Raw genomic sequence first — 20,830 nt, forward strand, 5'->3', positions numbered from 1 at the left:
CTTAAGTGGTCCTTTTAGGATTTACTACAAAAATTCTTGTTCTTTTTCGTCTTTTATTATGGAAAATGATTGGTGTTAAAACTAATGGAATTTTTACAAATACCTTCATTTGTAACCAAAATCCTCAATAATATTTTGTATGAACTCCGATGTTTCATGATACTATAGTGAACATATTGATGTAGAAATTCTACAGTAGAACGCATTTTTTCCTAGCTCTAGAACTTCCAAACTTTTTTAACGGGTCTATTGAATTGGTCCTTGAAACCATCCTCCTTGACTTCTGGTTCTCTAGAAGCCTCTAGAAGTTCGCCCTTTTCTTAGCATTAACGTCCTCACTGGGACAGAGCCTGTTTCGCAGCTTAGTGTTCTTATGAGCACTTTCACAGTTATTAACTGAGAGCTTTCTTTGCCAAAGTTGCCATTTTCGCATTCGTATATCGTGTGGCAGGTACGATGATGCTTTATGCCCAGGGAAGTCAACGAAATTTCCGTTACGAAAAGATCCTGGACCGACCGGGAATCGAACCCAGACACCTTTAGCATGGCTTTGCTTCGTAGCCGCGGACTCGAATCACACGGGTAAGGAAGGCCCTCTCAGCACAAAATAATGTATGTAATATTTTACCAAACCATGAATATGGATTCTGCAAATAATTGGTAAAATTATTTTTTGAAAAGTGTTTTAAGGAAGTTCAATATAAAATTTCTTTATGAATATCTTGATAAATCTATTCCCCTTCCCAGTTATTTTGCTAAATGTCTCTCTACAGATTCCTTTTTCCTTCCTTATTTCGGAAGCAAAAGTTTTCCTTGAAGTTTTCAACAAATTTCCTCTGAATATTCGAAGGCAAGAGACAGTTCAAAAAAAGATTTCTTTAAAATTCTTGAATAATACGGGGATTTGAAGCAAAAATTCAAAAAAAAACGTGGAAGAATGATTGACGCATTTTGCGAAGTATTTCGGAAATATTTATTAAGGACTTTTAATGAACTTCGCGGAAGAATTTGTAATAAAAATTTTGGGGAAACTATTTAAAGAAATTCACAGAAGAATTTCTAATAGAACTTTCAGCGAAATATCTCTATTAGATTTGACAGAATTAATGATTTTTTTAAAGGAATTGGAGGGGAAAACTAAACTTTTGAAAGATTGAGATTTTTCAGGCTAATCCGGGAACATTTTCCGGAATCAATTTGCTAATAAAAAGAAGACATATAAGGAATAGATGTCCATCAGGATTACTTCGCTTTAAAAGTATGAACAAATCCCACAATATTATTTGACTAATTTCGAAAAGATTTGCAAACGTTCTGAAGCGACTCTTAAATATTCCTTGAGAAAATACTTAAAAAATTGAATCAAAATCAAAGATAGCTGGAATTAAACACTATGGTCGATTTTGTTACATTTTACACATCAGGCTAATTTTCTGCCATTCATCTAAAAAAAACTCGAGCAGGCCTCCAAAAACTTGAAAAATTAGAATGCAGTGAATATGCTGAAATGAGAAATTGAAGTGCTCATCTTGCCCCGGGTGGCCATCTTGCCCCGTCCTACCCTATAATATAATATTCTAGTTATTGGACCAAAACTAAGCATTCAATGGCAAAATAATAACATAGTGGCTCTAGTTCAGCAGACATAGACATTGCACATATTTCGTCAAAATCTTCACTGTAGTTTAAAAGTTAAAAATTCAAATGCTTCATTCAAATCTACGAAAAAAAAACTAATAATAAGCCTTTCATTAGTCAATTCTATGGCAAATGGAACAAGTTGTTCTTACAAGTATTGTCCAATACTGTAGATTTTTACTTACTTTTAATTTGATTCCACTCGAGTTTAGCAAACATAGTTTGTCCATATATTGCCCCAGAATCCGGATTTTTCAATATTTCGTTGGGCATCAGCTTAAACAAAGCTGGTAGCAATACCTGAAAATTTAACAATTTAACAGACATTTTTTTGCGAAACATTTGAAATGATTCCACACCTGCTCGTAATGATTTCTAGTAATCCAGGATGCATAAATTGATCGCAATTCGGATGGTGATTTGGCACAGATTTCCAAAATGCAATCCCACAGCAGTAGACATGCTACAGACCGGTCCTTTCCTAATTGCTCGACTGCCGGAACAACATCGGTTTCATTGATCTTGTAATTGAATTCCGTTACAAAATCCGACAGCGCCGGTAGAAACTCGTCCACTTTAATCTTGAACCGCTGCAACAGATGCCAACTATCGTCAACTTCTTCGGAGTTCTTCTGCTGCTGTTCAGCTGTTTCGTTGCGCCGCTGCAGCTGCTCCAGGTCTCGCTGAATCAAGCCAGCCGACAATTTACGAAGAATCGCTGCCGCAGAGATGCGCACCCTAGCGTTCCAGTGGCTGACATTGTTCAATGCGAACGTTATCAAATCGTCCAGAGTAATTTTCGAATCCACTTTGTTTGCCTAATCGAAACGGAATAGGGTGCAGTTATAGACTAAACAACCATATAAAATTCTACTTACCTTAAGGACATGGCCGAAGTCAATGGAATCGATATGTGGACTGATGGCGTCCAGAAGGTACTCATCAGACTTTCTCGTTCGATCTGCGAACAATAGAATTCAAGTTCATAAAAGCAAAATACCAATTAATAACGACGAGCATACCAACGTCCTTGACAATATTGATGAAGGTTTTCAAAAGAACAAGATTCACGTCTTTGGCAAACACGTTATCCCATTCCTCGTAGACGTTTGTCAAAAGTTCAGTGGAACTTCTGATCTTCTCCTCTTCGAAGAATTTTGTCACAGCACTAAACAGCCTGAAGATAGCAGCGATGAAAATAGAAATCTGAAAGCAATTAAACTGTTAAAATGGCGTGTGTGTCGAACATTTTAAAGCGTTGTCCTTACATTGTTTGTTCTGAAATTCTGATGGTTCTTGGATACGGTTAGAACCCAGGAGCTAAGAGCAATTCTCACAAAATCCCATTTTCCAATGTCGAGCTCGGTTGCAAAGTTTTGCATTACAGCGGTCAGCACATTTGCCAGCTCGGTGTCCAAGAAGAGCTTTCCGGCGTCCACTTGCGAAAGATCACTGCAAAGAAATTTGATGACGCAATTAGCTGATGATAGGATACTAATGTCAATCTTTTCGGCAGGATTCTTTTCGCAAAAATGAAAATTAACACAGTATCGTGATTGTATCAAATGCGTGCCATATAGCGTATTTCGCAAAATTTTAAACGTATCTCGAGTTTTCTTCAAAAACCTGGGGATCCTATATCTAGTATACTCAATAGATTGTCGAATTTTCAAAAAATATTAGAGAATTCTTCCATTTTTTTGGATCTAGGGTATACTTACTACATACCTTCCAGATCTAACCACTGGTTTTAGCCAGGTTTGATAATACTTTTCAACATTACCAGAGTTCGGTAGCATGCTCTAGATCAGCATACATTATTTGCCTCTTTGTTAGGGAGCGAAAGAATACTAAACAGAGAGGCAACGAAAAATGAGCGAGGAAGATGCGACACAAAATTCAACGGAGGAAAATTCCATCAAAAAAGAGGGCCATCACAACTCCACAAGGCTTGTTTTGTTTAGACGTGTCACTGAAGATTTCTTTTGAAGTGTGAGTAAGGATGAGCATAGAAACAAGAGAGGATAGTAGAAAATATTCTTGCAACACGATGCACTCTCATTCGAATCGTTGGAGGATTCGTGTTGTGAATTACAAGACCAATATGAAATCGCGAAAAGTTTTTTTGAATGGTTCTATGCGTTTAGTAAATGCACCGAATCGAATTCTTTGTAAAACTTTATTTTATTTGTTGGAATTTGTAATGTAATTTCTGAAATGATTACCAGCAAAATCAGTAATACTCATATCAGGGTAAAAAGTGTAATTCGGACAGAGCGTTACTGGTATATTATGTGAACATTCACGGCAAAAACAAATGGAAATGTCCAAATTATATTCGCGTAACGGTCTGTCCAAATTACATTGAATACCCTAGTAGTAGTACTCGCTTTCGAAGTCCTGGTCCGGTGCCTGACAAAATCTTCAATTTTTTTTTGGTTGTTATTGTTGAAGATCGAAGTAATCATACTTTTTGAGTTTATTCTAGTTACCGATCCACACATCTCCCTAGTTACCCAATTCCCAATCCAACCTTCGTCCTGTAAAGACCTAAATACCGTTTTGACTCATATTCCGAACACTTAAGGCCAACAGCATCTTCAAATGCATCTGATAGGAATAAATTAGCTTAATTTGTGAGCATTTTTATTTTTTCGCAAGGTCTAACTGTTAGCTGTAGGGTGAGCTGTGAAAATTGTTAATTTGAACTTGTTTAGTATTGTTTTCACGCAAAAGTATGGAACAACATTTTGATTCAAATGCCGAACACTGTATTCATTCTGTCTCATATTCCGAACACCTCGATTCAAATTCCGAACAGTACAGTTAGCGCTCATCTTCCGAGCCGATCAGTCGATTTTCTCGAAGGAGCGAATTTCGGAAGTCGTTCACAGACTACTTAAAAACGTTTTTTGTCGATCGTCTTCAACGACACTTCAAGTATCGAGTTTGCAACAACCGCGTCGTAGTTTTCCGCGATGCCGCGCCGCGAAAATACGTTTCGCGTTGATTATTCGCAGTTTCCGAAGCATCTTACCCACGATGAAATCCACAAATTCATCGAGAAAGAGCTCGGGCTCACTCGCGAAAACGTGCTTCTACTCCAGCCGAGCAGACGACTGGGTTGCACCTTCGTGGAGGTCAGCAACCTCGATCTCGCTGAGAGGATCGTTCAAGAGCACGATAACAAGCACGAATTCGTGTTTGATGGCAAAGCGTACAAGCGAATTTCGATGGAGGATGGAGCTGTCGAAGTGCGCCTGTTTGATCTTTCCAACGCGATCACCAACAGCCAAATCTCCGAGTTTCTCACCGAATACTCACCGTACGTTCTCAATATTCGGGACCTTCTTTGGGACGAACGTTCCGCCTTCGGCGGTGTCAAGACCGGTGTACGCATTGCTCGTATGGTGGTGAAGAAAAACATCCCTTCTCTCGTCACGATTCGTGGGGAGGACACGGCAATTGGTTACAGGGGGCAGCGGCAGACGTGCCTCCGCTGCCATGAGTTTGTACATGTTGGAATCCCATGTGTGCAAAACAAAAAACTGCTCGTGCAGAAGCTCGCAGCAGATCAATCATATGCCAACGTCGCGAAGCAGCCAGCACTGGCAAAAAAAACCGGCGAAGCCGAACATAACAAAGCCCAAACCAACAGAATCCCAAATTCAACCCAACGTGTCCGGCCAACTGAGTGCCAAACCGAAAGAAACCCGACTCCCAGCAACACAGCGAACAAATGTGATGGCGCCCCCCGCTCCGAAGCCCACCGGAGCGCCTTTGCTAAAATCGGTGTGTTTGGCCGATGGACCAACAGATGGCGGTAGTGTGTAAACGTCAAACGCGAACAAAAACGATGCGAGCGCTGCGGGTGGTGGATTGGCTACCTACCATATATTTGAATCGGCCGTTAAAAAGGTGGTCGATGGACTTCGGTGAGAGTGTGACGTCTGTTTGTCTGTGACCATAAGCTACTACCTACGACATAGCACCGACCACATCATCGTAGGAGGCGACTTCAACTGCGTAATTCGGCAATGCGACGCTACGGGATCCAACTCGAGTCCCGCACTTCAAGCAACTGTACAACAGCTTCGATTGAAGGATGTGTGGCAGCAATTACGCAAATATACATATATTACACACAACTCTTCGTCTAGGCTCGACCGAATATATGTCAGCGGGAGCCTCCGAGAGCATCTGAGAACAGCACATATCCATGTCTGCTGCTTTTCGGACCACAAAGCGCTCGTCACAAGAATATGCATTCCCCTCCCCGACAGAGCTCATGGTCGTGGCTTTTGGTCTCTGCGTCCCCACCTCCTATCCACCGAAAACATCAACGAACTGCAAACCCGATGGCAATATTGGACCCACCAACGCCGCTATTACCCATCATGGATGGAATGGTGGCTATCATGCGCGAAGCCCAAAATCAAATCGTTCTTCCGATGGAAATCGATATTTTTCATCAGCAACAGCAGCGTCTCTACGAGCAGCTACGACAAGCGTACGATGGATACTATAACAACCGAACCATGCTAATTACCATCAACCGAGTGAAAGCGGAATTACTCTCCCATCAGCGACGTTTCTCTGAAATGTTTGTCCGAATAAATGAAACATTCGTTGCGGGCGAACCCTTATCCACATACCAACTGGGAGAACGAACGAGACGGAAAACTACAATCGAGCAGCTGCGAAACGAACGGAACGAGGTAATCGACAATTCGGATCAAATCCGAGATCACATGGTTCAATATTTCACCGAGCTCTATGCACGGGAAACGGTAGAGGTGGAACCAGAAGGGGGTACTTTTCAATGTGCGAGAGTTATTCCCGAGCACGATGCTGCAAACGAAGCATGTATGGATGACATCACGACAAGCGACATTCTTTCTGCAATACGAACCAGCGCATCGAAGAAAATCTCCGGGTCCGGACGGGCTCCCAAAAGAGTTCTACCTAGCCACCTTCGATGTGATCCACCGCGAGCTGAATTTGGTTTTAAACGAAGCCATCAGATCCAACTTTCCAACACAGTTTGTAGACGGGGTAATAGTGTTAGTGAAAAAAACGAAATGCGGGCGACACGGCTCGTTCTTTCCGCCCGATTAGCATAGTCAACTTTGACTATAAAATTATGTCTCGAATCTTGAAACGGCGGCTTGAAAATGTGTTGCGTTTCCACAGCGTATTAACAAGCTCGCAAAAATGCTCAAATGCCGTCAGAAATATCTTTCAAGCCACACTTGCTTTGAAAGATAGAATCGCCCAATTGAAATCCAATAGAAGAACTGCTAAGCTAATTGGGTTCGATTTAGATCATGCTTTCGATCGCGTTGACCATGACTTTCTGTTCAAAACAATGCGATCATTGGGCATCAATACAGCGCTGGTCGATCTTTTATCCAGCATATCAACAGCTTCCTCGTCTCGCCTATTAATCAACGGGCATCTATCGGCACCTTTTCCTATCAATCGATCGGTGCGCCAAGGAGACCCGCTCTCTATGCACCTGTTCGTTTTGTACCTACATCCCCTTCTACAAAAACTACAACAAGTGTGTGGTCGAGATTTGGTAGTCGCATACGCAGATGATATTAGTGCTATTGTTACCAGCGTGGAACAGTTGGATAAAATGCGAAACTTGTTCAGAAGCTTCGGAAATGCGAAACTTGTTCAGAAGCTAGAGCCCGTCTGAATGAAGACAAAACAACTTCAATTGATGTAGGTATACCAAATAATCCGTTGACTGTTCCGTGGCTACACACTGGAGCAACGATAAAAATTCTTGGTGTAATGTTTTCCAACTCCGTGCGCGAAATGAATGCGCTCAACTGGGACAATCTTGTGAGCAATTTTTGTCGCCAAGTATGGTTGCATTCGCTGCGCAGCTTAACGCTGCAGAAAAAAAATAACCTTATTGAACACCTTTCTCACCTCTAAAATATGGTACATTAGTGCAAATTTGGACCCATCAGCAGCACACCTGGCAAAAATAACGTCGACAATGCGAAGGTTCCTATTCCGGGGAATTGTAGCTACTGTTCCCATGCAACAACTGGCGCGCTGCAGAGACCATGGCGGTTTGAAATTGCAGCTTCCAGCCTTCAAGTGCAAAGCCTTATTGATAAACCGTCATATCCATGAGATCGACTCCCTTCCTTACTTTCGTTCCTTTATCAATCAAATCAACCCTTCCCAAACAAACTCTATTACCGACCTTCCTTGCCTAAAACAAATCCTTAGTAACTTCCAAAACCTCCCCTTCCAAATCTGCCAACATCCTTCCACCGATCTTATCTACCGCTTTTTTATCGAGAGAACGGAGTGACCAAAAGTAGAGCTGGAAAACGAAAACGTAAACTGGAAACGAGTATGGAAAAATATTTCAGCTCGTCATCTCTCATCAGCTGAAAGAAGTACTCTCTACCCAATGTCATATATAACAGGTCCGGCTCTTAGTATGTGTTTGCTTGTATTAGTCACGAAAAAGATGTAAACAAAACGATCAGCTGATGGTGACGACAAAGCTGCGAAAAATTTTGTTCGCAGCTTTCTCAACGTGACGTCATCTTCGGCTACTTCGTGAACTTTCCGCTCGCCGAAGTTGGCATTGCACAACTACCACTTCAAAACTGATATATTCACAAATACTAATTCGATGTTCGCCCACACCTCTAAATACCCCACATCGCTCTCTACCTATTGAGCTCTTGCCGAGCGGTGTCACGAACACATGCGCAAACTTGCTGGTTGAAAATACTGCCATTTGATTTTGCTGGGAACAGCTGATCTTTGTTTATATTTTCCACCAGCAATTTTTAAGTAGTGTTGGTGACATGTACCGTGTATGTACACGAGCGCAGAAACCACTATGGGTCAACCAATAAGTGGCACACCGACGTATTTTGTTCCGGATGAGGCGGTCCGACGGTGAACAGTGTCTATACTGTACGACGGTAGTAGAAACCATTTGACACAAATTTTTCGATTGCCCCAAAGTGCGACCGGCATACGGACTGTTACAACAGAAACTGTCGGAAATCCAAATAGGACGACGTTTAGATTGCAACGAATTGTTAATAGCAACACTGGATCGCATGACGGAAAGAACTAGAACGTTAATATTGAAGCATCTGGTAATTTATATCACCTTCATTGAAAGTAGCAATAGTAGGATTGATGTAGAAGAATTGAAATTTGCTTTTGAAGTCGCTGTTTAAATCATTATAATTATAATTTTTACTAAACAAATTCGACAAATAAACGTTATTTTACAAAAAAAAAACAGTACGAATAAATCGTATTCAAATGAATAATTTGAACTAGAGAATCATCACTACTCCTGAGGTATAGAATAGATTAAGAGACGTTAAAATTCAGTTGTAATTGACTGGCATTTCCTTGTAATTTGATGACATGTTTCAGAGAAACATTTCAACCGAAACGCCATACAAAAGCTGAGTGTTCGGAATATGAGTCTGTTTGGAATTTGAGACAAAACGGTATAAGAAGCTCGTCGTTCAAACATTGCGTTTCAATCACTACTTCAATAGTTATTCATAACCGTCTCTGGCTTAACTTCCGGAGAAGTTCTGTTGGGGTTCTTCTTCTTCCAGAAGGCAGGTAAGATTCCTTCTATTCGGTAGTTGTTAAAACTTTCACTCGGCTGGTTAACCGTAAGCCACGAATCATAATTAAAAAGTATTTATTGAGCAACTGACTCATGTTCCGTAACCGGTCGTTTGAGAACGTCGCGACCCATTGGGAGCCCGTATTATACAAATCTCGTCCAGGACGTCGTAAACGAGTAGTGTGGTCTTACCTAATAAATAATGCGCTCTCAGCTAGGCATTGCATATTCAATAGAAAGCGCTGTGTTTGGATGGGCATCTAATTCTTCCATGAGAGGTGCGCTTTGCGAAAGAGGACCAGATGATTATTGAGTTGAAATCGAATTCACAGCATTGATTAACCAGAATTCTCTTCAGATCACATGAACCAAACCAGTTGGTCCCAGATGCAAATGCTCCTCATGTAGGGCACGAATCAGCATTCGCACAATCGTACCTTTTGGGGCCCAGATAGCCGTAGCGGTAAACGCGCAACTATTCAGCAAGACCAAGCTGAGGGTCGTGGGTTCGAATCCCACCGGTCGAGGATCTTTTCGGGTTGGAAATTTTCTCGACTTCCCAGGGCATAGAGTATCTTCGTACCTGCCAAACGATATACGCATGCAAAAATGGTCATTGGCGTAGTAAGCTCTCAATGAATAACTGTGGAAGTGCTCATAAGAACACTAAGCGAAGAAGCAGGCTCTGTCCCAGTGGGGACGTTACGCAAGAAAGAAGAAGAACAATCGTACCTTTACACGGCAGGATGATCGGATGCTTTTCACCATATGGAAGCTTAGAATGCTCTAAACGTCCTCCGACTCTAAGCACATCATTTACAAGGACCGGTCCCAACGAACCAAGCTTTCGACACTGTTCACCCGATTCGACTCGAGCAATCTCATCGCAGAGCTCTTCTCGTTGTATCACTTTCACAATAACATCCATTGCAAGACGACGTTCAGCCACGGTAGACATAGGCTTATTCACACGTGAAACTGAATTCTTCTTCTTGCAGTTGGTGGCAAAACGCAACACCATTTCGGATTGGTGCACTTCAAATAGAATGATTTTAAATTCTTCAAAATGCTCAGTTATAATATTTACGCGCAAACAGAATCCCATTATCAGAGACTATATCTTACATGGTACCGTTTTGAACAGAGAATCTGTCGTAAAAGATCTGGGAGTTCTATTAGACTCGAAACTTTCTTTCAAAGATCATATTTCTTATGTGACCACAAAAGCTTCAGCTCAATTAGGTTTTATTTTCCGTATTACTAAACAGTTTAAAGATGTGTATTGTCTGAAAACTTTATAATGTTCCTTAGTTCGCTCAATCCTTGAATATGGGTCGGTTGTTTGGTCTCCTTTTTATAAAAATGGTGTCGACAGGATTGAATCAGATCAAAGAAAATTTTTAAGATTCGCTTTAAGATTATTGCCTTGGAATGACCCGCTGAACCTTCCGAACTACGAAGATCGCTGTAAACTAATAAACCTAGATCTCCTTGAAGTGCGACGAAATGTATCGAAAGCGACATTTATCGCTGACCTGCTGACTTCTCGTTTAAACTGTGCCAATTGAACATCAACATCCGTAGGGTGATGTGCTAGTATCCATCGTATTAAGCATTGATCAGTGAGAACTGCAATTTTCCCAGTATTGTAGTGAATGATGCTGATACAAACCGATGCCAAACAATTCTTTCTCAAAACGGCTTTAGCATTGTACAATAACATTTTGATAAATCTTGATCTCTTTTTGGAAATAATGCAAAGAAAATGCATCTTACCGTATTCTCAGTCCGTCGTATCGTTTTCAACTCCGTCGCAATCAGTTTCCAGATTCGTCTCACAACTTACGGCTCACTGTGAGTATTGAGTGGTTAAAACACAACATATCAACGCTATAATAAAATGTTTTACTAGAATATATAGATCTACTGGCATCTCCCTCCATTCCTTCAGCATGATGGAATATACTAATTTCCTTTAAAATTCATTGTTCGTTATCAAAATTCAGCCCAATCATATGAACACAATTCCTTTTGACCGTACAATTATGGCATTTGCTCACAGTACAGCGAAAACAACACAATCAAAGAAACCGTATTTTTACATCGAGCGTCGCGCACACATTTATGCGCACAAGCTTTTTTTCTCAGTACTACGGATTAAATTTTGTTTACATTCTCAATTATACGCGGCGGTTGAGGAAATTTCGTAAAATTTGGTGATTTATTGAAGTTTTACGGCGTGTGATTGCAATGAAATCCTTCAGTGAAGAAGTACAAAGGTTTTCCATAGTGAAAATAAGTCACCCACGGGGGCGGGAAGAAACTTGCGTTGGAAAGTGGTGTGGCTCAGTCGATCGCTAAGCATTTCTCTCAAATCGTGTTCGTCCATGCGATTTCGGTGAAAAAGTGCAAAGTGGATAATTGAACTGAAGTTATTTACCGAAATACAGTAGTTTTATTGCATTTTTGGTGTACAAGTGTACAAACCATAACAGCTTTCACAAAATTACACTTGGATAATGAATCTATGTTGCAGGTAAGTTTCAATATCCGCCGTAGTGGAACATTTAAAGTTTGATACGACGAATAGTAGCGCTTACGACGAAGAAGAACAAAACCCTAGTCGAATTTTGCGCACCAACGAGTTTCTTCGCGTACCGGGATCGAGAACTAATTACTGTTATAATTCTCCTTTAGCTAGTATGTGTCGTGTATTCAACAAGTGTTATAATGTGTTTGATTTTAATTTGTTTAGATCTACTATTAAGAAAAGAATTAAGCAATTATTGTGTTATTCGTAAGATTTGAATGTTATTTAACAGATATTTGTTTATTAGTTTTAAGTCAATTGTATCATTTGGATTTGTTAATCTGTTGATGCGAAAAGATGAGAAGGTTTTATGCCTATTTGAGAGAGAGTTCATTTTTAAGCTCAACTCAAACGGGCTTTTCCCTACTCCTAAAATAAAATAAAATAAAAAATAAAATAAAATAAAATAAAATAAAACACCAGCGCAATTACACGTTGTAGCTTTCTGAACGAGCTGTACTTCAAAAACACTTCTAACTATTCTTCTTCAATTGCAGGTAACACTGTTGGAGCAGCTCTTGGCTCCGGAATGTCTTCAATAATTTCTTCAAGTGGATTATTTTCAATATTCACTTGTTTCAAAAAGTCTGGTCCATGCCACAACAACTCATTTTTCACTAATTCGATGGGCATTTGCCCAAGCGACACTATATCAGCCGGATTGAATTCCGACGTACATCCACTCGAAATCTTCTGTTTCTTCTCGGATTGCAGCAACACGATTGCGCGCGAACACTTAATGCTGGTCAGGAGATTTGCGCAACCAAGCCAGCACAATCTCGGTCGGTCGGTCGGACAGTCACCAGAGCACCCCACGATGAAACGGTATTTCGATTGACTGCAGAACCTTATTCACCAAACACGCAAGCAGGAGTGCCGCGCACTATTCCAGCCGTGGAATCGTCACTGCCTTCAAAGGGGCATGGATTTGCTGCAGAGTTATTGTAGTTGCGCCGACTCGTTGAATACGCTTCGAATGAACACACACGCGCCATAGGCAGACATCGAAGCGTCAGCAAAACCATGAAGCTCGTAGCATTCAGCACCATTCATCAGCACACGCCTTGGAATGTGCACCTGGTTCGTTGCTTCAAGGGACCTTGCTACGCCACAACTGTTGCATTAGTAACTTGGCGAGAACAATTATGGGCGACAAGAATCCAAGTGGGTCATACAGCTTGGCGATTTCGGACAATATCGTTCGCTTGGTATTGGCTTCGGATTCTGAATTCAAATTTGGAGATTTGATCGAAAATAGAAAATCATCGCTGTTAGGATCCAACAAAATACCAAGCACTTTGATGACAGTGTTCATACCTTGCTCTTCGAGGACCTTGGGAGTTTCACGATCACTTTCTGGAATGCGTTCTAGCAAATGCTCGGAATTGGAACACCACTTATGGATCGGAAAACCAGCACTGGCCAGCAAATCCTTAACTTGCTGTTGTCGTTCAATTGCTGCACTCAACGTATCGTCGTCAACGTCAACACGTCGTCAACGTAAAAATCTTCCCTCACAGTTGAACCTCCCAGGGGACATTTCTCTTTGCCATCTTCAGCCAACTGTACCAGGCAGCGTGTTGCGAGAAAGGGTGCACTCGCTGTGCCATATGTAACGGTAGTTAGCTGATATACTTTCAACGGATGTTCGGGACTTTCTCTCCAAAAAAAAATCGTTGGAGTGGCTGATACATCTCAGCAACCATGATTTGGCGATACATTTTGCTTATATCAGCCGTGAAAGCATATTTGTGCTTGCGGAATCGCAGGACAATGTCGAGAATATCGGATTGGACAGTATTGCTGTGTGCGTTTGAAATGCAAATATCAAATGCGGGAACACCAAATGCGGTAAGATTTTCAACAAGGAATGCGAAGTCAAAGATTGATTTTTATTGCTAGGTTGGCGGTGATATGGACTATGGTTGCTAAGTATCCTTTGGTTACTTTGTGTTACCGCATTTGAAGCCCAGTTAGGATTGATTTGCACGTCAAACGCAAACAGCAATACCTACCTTGAGGACATCTTTGAGGGAGAGGCTGTTCTGCGATGGTTTTGCAGAAGCATCGAACACTACTCGACACTTCGTCGAGGAACTATCTGGATGGATGACAGCGTGGTGCGGTAGGTAGCACTTTTGGACGTTGGGAGGATCTTTGCATTCACTTACTTGCTTGCAGTGGCCGAAAAGTTCATACTCTCTGATGAATTGCACGTACTGCTCACAGAGACACGGATTTAGAACGAGGCGTTGTTCGAGGAGGTGGAATCTCTGCAAAGCGACCGATCGACAGTCACTCAGCTGGGAGGCGTTTTTTTTTCAAAGGGAGTTGCACAACGAATCGCCCTTCATCACTGTGTTCACGTGTGCAGCGGAAATGCTCCTCACACTCTACTCCTTCGGATGTCACGGGATCTTGATCATCTACTTCTTCTACGCTCCAAAAACGTTGGAGAGCTTCGTATACATTTTCAACGGTGATCGTGTGGGAATATGATGACCTTGATGGAACACTTTTTCTAGCTCTCCCGTGAATACCCAACCAAGCTGAGTATCACGCAGCTCTGGTAGATGCTCTGCCAACTGGTACTGACCGGACTTGATAATCTTGAAGAAGAGCTCATTGCCAATCAGCATGTCAATCGTTTGAGGCACATTGAAGTCTGGATCCTCCAATTGGCGGGTGGAATACACCAATCGGACACATCGATGTTGGTACTCGGAACTCTTCCAGTCACTCCTGGGGTGATAACACACTCTACCGTGGCAAGGTAATCACTATATCGGGATCGGAACTTAACGATGCTCCATGCTGGTTGTCGTTTGATTGTTGACGCCGGCAGTGGCGATTCCCTAACCTCAAATCTACCTCACGAATAGAAATTCTTGAATTTCAGCAACAAATTCGCACGCAATGAGTAGAGATTTGTTAGAATGGACGATTTCAATAACTAACTTTTTGATTTATAATCTAAATTTGCCGAAATAGTCGTTTTTAGAGTTGTAGAACAGGTAGAAAGTGAGGTTACGAGTCGCCACTGGACGCCGGAAATCTTCACATTTGCTGGTAAAATCTTCGCTCCGATGGCTTCGGCCATCTTTTTCATTATGAGGTTCACTTGGGACCCGCAGCCTAGCAGGACTAAACAACAGTGAGGCTTACCTTGGAAATCGTAAATGTGCTGTTGAAAAGAGGACGGTTTTCTTGGTTGGAGCTGCTTGGATACAACACGATGAAGTCACGCTGTGTGAACCTTGCGGTGTGGGTGCACTGGATATGCTTGCTTGGACTTCTTTCACAGCTGATCTCGGTGTGGACTCCGATGAAGCGGAACGCTCATGTTTTTCAGCTGCTCACACTGGAAGTTCTTGTGGAATTCGCCGCAGAAGTCGCATTCTTCACTTGAAGCACTGCCGCAGCTATTAGCGGTTAGGATTTTCGGATTGAATCTCGGACTTGACTTCGACTGGTCTGCGGCTTTCACGTTCGATCTTTCGGCACGAGGAGGAGGGAGTTGAGCTAATATTTCGCAATTCTCCAGGATGTTACACTGCTGCTTTAGGAACTTCATCATGTTGTCGTATTTCGGAAGCGTTCCTCGTGCGATGGTTACTTCTCACTGCTTCCTGGTAGAGGCATCCAAGGCTGATGCAAGCAAATGCACCACGATCAGTTCCGACACGCCGAGGAGGTCCTGCTTCAAGTAACGAAGGCTTTCGACATGCCTGGAACAATCGTCTACTAACTGACGCAACTCACGGTGATTGTCTGAATTGAACTTGTCCATAACGTCTACAAACATCGTCTTGAATTTTGGCCAATTCTCGTATCGGCCATCGAATGTTGGTATCGGTGCTTTTAGCGGCTGCTGCTGGACGATCACTTGGGGCTTGATATCAGGTATTTCCTTCTTCGTTGCATCCATCAGCATCTCTTCGATGTACGTCGACACTTCGTGGTAATCTTTCTCGAATCTGGTGTATGCTTGATCGTGGTTATTCATTTCATCATCCGGCAGGATCTCAGCAAGTTGGATGTTTTTTTTTTTTTTTTTTTTTTCTTCTAAGCAATGGGGGGATAATCTGCTCAACAGACGCCGTGTGGGGTTAGGGACCATTTACTACATGCAAGCAGTAAACAGGACTACACCCCCGACCCACTAAACCATTTCCATTGCCGCCAAACCCTTCGTCTCTCCGGGACCACCAAGAAGGCATTGCTTCGGAGAGGGGCTATTGCACATCGCATCCTCCAGGTTAGCTGCGTAGCCATGCAGCAACGAACATCGATGACACGCTTAGGGGGGTCCACCAAGGTAGCATGCTGGCGCTTTGCCAGCTTCCCAGGTGGTCCTCACCTCCCATTGTCCGCTGAAAGCGGGCAGGGTCGACCACTACGCCCGCGCCCAGCTGCACCGCAGGTATCAAGAACTGATACTGCGGGCTTCGCAATTTGACCTACTGAAGGCTCAGGCCCTATCAGCTAGCACCAGCTGGGATTGCTGACGAAGGGGCCTCCACCTGCCCCGAACAACCAGAGGCTCGTATCCACCCAGTAGGCCGGCGCCACGACAGCAGCGCTACCAGGATGTTCTCCCCGCGGCCACTTAATCGCTGTAAGGGTCGATTTCGACCGTAGGGCACCGGTATGACCTACGTAGCCGACTGCGAACCCTTGGACCACCTGTTGTTTAGCGTCTGCACTAGCCACTCCTCGAGTCCACTCGCCACCTCCTTTGCAGTTCCGAGACGATGTGGGTGATAGCCGATGAAACGGCATTCCAGCCAAACTCGTCTTCACACATCCTCTGGACCAAATTGTCCGGAGTCGTGTCCCGACCGCATGTGGCAAACATGCGGTCACGCATTGTGCGGAAACGCGGGCACACGAACAAAACGTGTTCCGCCGTTTCCTCTAAACCTGCACAAACTGGACATTCGGGAGAACCCGCATGACCGAAACGGTGTAGATACTGTCTAAAGCAACCATGGCCCGAAAGGACCTGTGTCAGGTGGAATGTTAGTTCCCCATGGCGCCTATTGACCCAGATATCTAACCTCGGAATCAACCTGTGAGTCCACACTCCCTTGGTGGAACTGTCCCACGCACGCTGCCATTTGACCATGGAGGCCAGTCTGGCAGTCCTGCGTATGCCTCTTGTGCCGCGCATTTCGAAGCACTCTATGTCTTCCATGATAAGGATACCAATAGGCACCATACCGGTGATGACGCAGAGTGCATCGTGTGACACGGTACGGTACGCGCTCGCAACCCTCAGGCACATTAGCCTATAAGTACTCTCTAGCTTGCTACGGTAGCTCTTGGTACTTAAGGCCGTGCCCCAAGCCGGGCCACCATACCTCAGTTTGGACGAGGCGACACTGGCCAGAAGCTTTCGCTTGCTGGCGTACACCGCAGAGCTATTGGACATCATCCGGGACAGTGCCACAATAGCTGTGGAGGCTCTCTTGCAGGCATAATCGACGTGGCTACCGAAGGTAAGCTTATCGTCGATCATCACCCCCAAGTGTTTGACGGAGCGCTTCGAAGTGATCGTGCAGTCGCCTACACTGATCACCGCTTGCTGCACCGACTTTCGGTTGTTGACAACAACAGCCTCAGTTTTGTGGTGAGCCAATTCCAGTTTCCTGGAGCTCATCCACTCCTCCACAATTGCGATCGAGTGGGCTGCAGTCAATTCCACTTCTTCGATCGATTCACCGTAGACCTCCAGCGTAATATCGTCGGCAAAGCCAACGATGACCACACCCGCCGGGAATTTTAATCTCAACACCTCGTCATACATGACATTCCATAACACCGGGCCCAGGATGGAACCTTGCGGGACTCCTGAGGTTATGTGAAAGCACTTCCGACCCACCTCTGTGTCATAGACTAATACCCGATTTTGGAAGTAACTTCCGAGAATCTTGTACAGGTACTCGGGTATCCCCAGACGCAGGAGCGCATCGGCAATAGCCGCCCAACTGGCACTATTAAATGCGTTCCTTACATCCAGAGTCACTACCGCGCAGTAGCGAATCCCCCTCCTCTTACGCTGGAGTGCTATCTCAGCGGTTTTCTTAACCGTCAGAATAGCGTCTACGGTGGACTTCCCTTTCCGGAAGCCGAACTGGTTGCTTGAGAGACCATTTACACTCTCAGTGTACCTCAACAGTCTGTTGAGGATGATCTTCTCGAGCACCTTCCCCGCCTTGTCAATCAAGCATATTGGTCTATACGCCGACGGGTCACCAGGTGGTTTCCCCGCCTTTGGCAATAGTACCAGGCTCTGCCTCTTCCACGCATCTGGAAATACTCCCTCGTCCAGGCATATCTGCATAGCAGATCTGAACATACCGGGAGCCTCCAAGATTGCGACTTTGAGGGCCAGGTTTGGAACTCCGTCCGGACCTGGTGCCTTCCCCATGCTTAGGGATTTTGCAATCCCTACAAGTTCCTCATCGGTTACTCTATCATCATCGCCAGCCCCAATCCCCGGCTGTCCTACAAAAGGAGGCCATGGGCTAGGGTTGTGGCGCGGAAAGAGCCCCTCGATGATCCCCTCCAGCATCTGTGGAGATTGCTCCGTAGGAGCAATTGCACCTCTTGTCTTCGCCATAACGATCCTGTAGGCATCACCCCACGGGTTCACGTTGGCACTCTGACAGAGTCTCTCAAAGCAGGCCTTTTTGCTTGCCCTTATCTCGGACTTCAGCGCGACTTTGGCAGCGGTGAACACCACCCGTCGTTCTTCACGCTCCTGCTCGGTACGTGCTCGCTGCATCCGCCTCCTGGCCCGTAGGCAGGCACGGCGCAGGTTCGCAATTGCTTGAGTCCACCAGTACGTCGGTGGTCTCCCATTTCTAGGGTGGACTTTCCTAGGCATGGTCGCATCGCACGCACGCGAAAGCACCGCTACCAGTTCGTCCCCGCTTAGGCCGAGTAGGTTACGCTCACGACGGAGCGCCTCCCTAAGTACTTCGTCATTGAAGTACGATGTCTTCCACCTACGAGGGCTTGGCCGTGACCTAGCCGCTTCCTCTACGCGCTGCCTGCTGTTGTTGTAGTCGATACTGTAGCGAACCGCCAGGTGGTCGCTGTGAGTGTAGGCATTGTCTACCCTCCAGTTCGAACTACTCGTTAGGCCAGGACTACAAAAAGTAACGTCGATAATCGACTCCGCTCCGTTTCGGCTGAAGGTACTTTTGGTACCAACATTAGCCAGATCGACATCTAGCACGGCCAGTGCCTCTAGCAGGATTTGACCTTGCTGGTTCGTGATGCGGCTTCCCCATTCCACTGCCCAGGCATTGAAGTCACCCGCTATTACTACTGGCCTTCGCCCTGTCAACACGGTCGTCATGCAGTCCAGCATCTGCGTGAACCGCTCGGTCGACCAACTCGGAGGCGCATAGCAGCTACAAAAGAGGACCCCGTTTACCTTGGCGATCACGAAGCCCTCGTAGGTAGTAGACACCAACTCCTGGACGGGGTATTTACCCGTCGTCCATATCGCCGCCATTTTTCCGGATCCATCCACGACCCAGTTGCCGTTGCCGGCGGGTACTCGGTATGGGTCCGATATGATGGCGATGTCCGTCCCCCACTCAGCAACTGCCTGGTACAGCAGTTGCTGAGCTGCGTCACAGTGGTTCAGGTTCAGCTGCGTTACCTGCACTGTGACTTTTCGTTAATGGCTCGTTTGAAGGTCGGGCACCTTGAGCCTCCCGTTGGATGATTGTTGTTCACGGACTTGCCGGAACAAATCAAGCACTTGGGAGGGTTCTTGCAGCCTAGTGCCTTATGACCTTCCTCACCACAACGCCTACACAACTTGGTCCTATCAGGGCCTTTACAGCCCCAGGACTTGTGTCCTGGTTCCCTACACCTAAAGCAGATCACCGGTTGCTCATGTATGTTCAGTGAGCATACTGACCAACCAACCTTGATCTTGCCTACCTTAGCGGACTTATTTGCGTCCGCCACAGGTAGGTGTACTAAGGCCACCTGAGTACCTGCCGGACCTTTCCGTAGCTGAACGGCAGCGGTGGGCACCTGAATCTCGCACTGTTGCCGCAGTGCTGTGACGAGCTCTTCTGCGTTGGTGATCTCGTCAAGGTTCATCACCTTCAGAGTCACTGACTGCGTCAGAGCCCTCACTTCGACACCCTCGCCAAGGACCTCTTCCGCCAAACTTTTGTAGGCGGCGCCCTTGCGCTCCTTGTCGCGCTTAAGCTCGAGAATCATTTCACCTGTACGAGTGCGTCTGACACTGCGTACGTCGGCTCCAAGATCTGCGAGCTTCGCGTCACTGCGCATCGCCTTCAGGACTTCCGAGTACTTGGACTCTTCCGTCTTGATGAGGATCGCATCACCCTTTTCGCGCTTGGCACCTACCCTCCTACTTTTCTTAGGCCTGGTATCCCTGCGCTCCTGAACTTCCTGCTTCTCCTTCTTCTTCTTTCTCACTACGGTTGTCCAGGGGGCGTCCCCCCCCTGATCCGCCCTAACCTGTGGTGATTGAGGACCTCTCAAAGGTCGCAACCCCCTGTTCCCATCACTCCGTGAGGGGCCAGCCTTTTCGGGCCCACCCTTCTCGGCTTTCCGGGACGCCTGGCTGGGGTCCGATTTTCCGGCACTTCTGCCGGTTTTCGGGGTTAATATTCGCCTGGCCTTGCGAGCGCCGCCGGGTAGCTCCTCCCCTGACGGCTGCCTCGCGCGCTTCTGCGATTGCTTGTTGTAAGCATTCGCTTCCGCACTTTTGGGGCTACCCGCGAAGACGAAGGGCTCCGTCTGGGTAGACTTCGGCACCTTCAATTTCACGGGTTCTGCCGCAGCCACAGTCGCCATGGGTTCAGCATGGTTCTGCTTGGCCGCGAACATCGACTTACGAAGTCTGAACAGGGCCTGCTTGAGGTCCTTGCTGATGTTAGACTTCGAGGACGCAAAGTCAATTA

The 20,830-nt window shown here is 45.1% G+C and overlaps 1 protein-coding gene across 2 annotated transcripts in view; it reads right to left on the minus strand.

The window, feature by feature from the left end:
- LOC5568156 (E3 ubiquitin-protein ligase listerin) overlaps positions 1-20,830 on the minus strand; it is a 70,986-nt gene that overhangs the window by 16,686 nt on the left and 33,470 nt on the right. For both annotated transcript variants that reach the window (XM_021843215.1, XM_021843214.1), the window contains 5 exons: positions 2,907-3,090; positions 2,661-2,844; positions 2,517-2,599; positions 1,998-2,456; positions 1,824-1,938 (listed from right to left, as the gene is read on the minus strand). In XM_021843215.1, the coding sequence (XP_021698907.1) occupies positions 1,824-1,938; positions 1,998-2,456; positions 2,517-2,599; positions 2,661-2,844; positions 2,907-3,090 (1,025 nt within the window). The remainder of the gene's footprint in view (positions 1-1,823; positions 1,939-1,997; positions 2,457-2,516; positions 2,600-2,660; positions 2,845-2,906; positions 3,091-20,830) is intronic.

This window comes from Aedes aegypti, chromosome 2 (genome assembly GCF_002204515.2).
Source record: "Aedes aegypti strain LVP_AGWG chromosome 2, AaegL5.0 Primary Assembly, whole genome shotgun sequence".
NCBI classification, from domain to species: domain Eukaryota; kingdom Metazoa; phylum Arthropoda; class Insecta; order Diptera; family Culicidae; genus Aedes; species Aedes aegypti.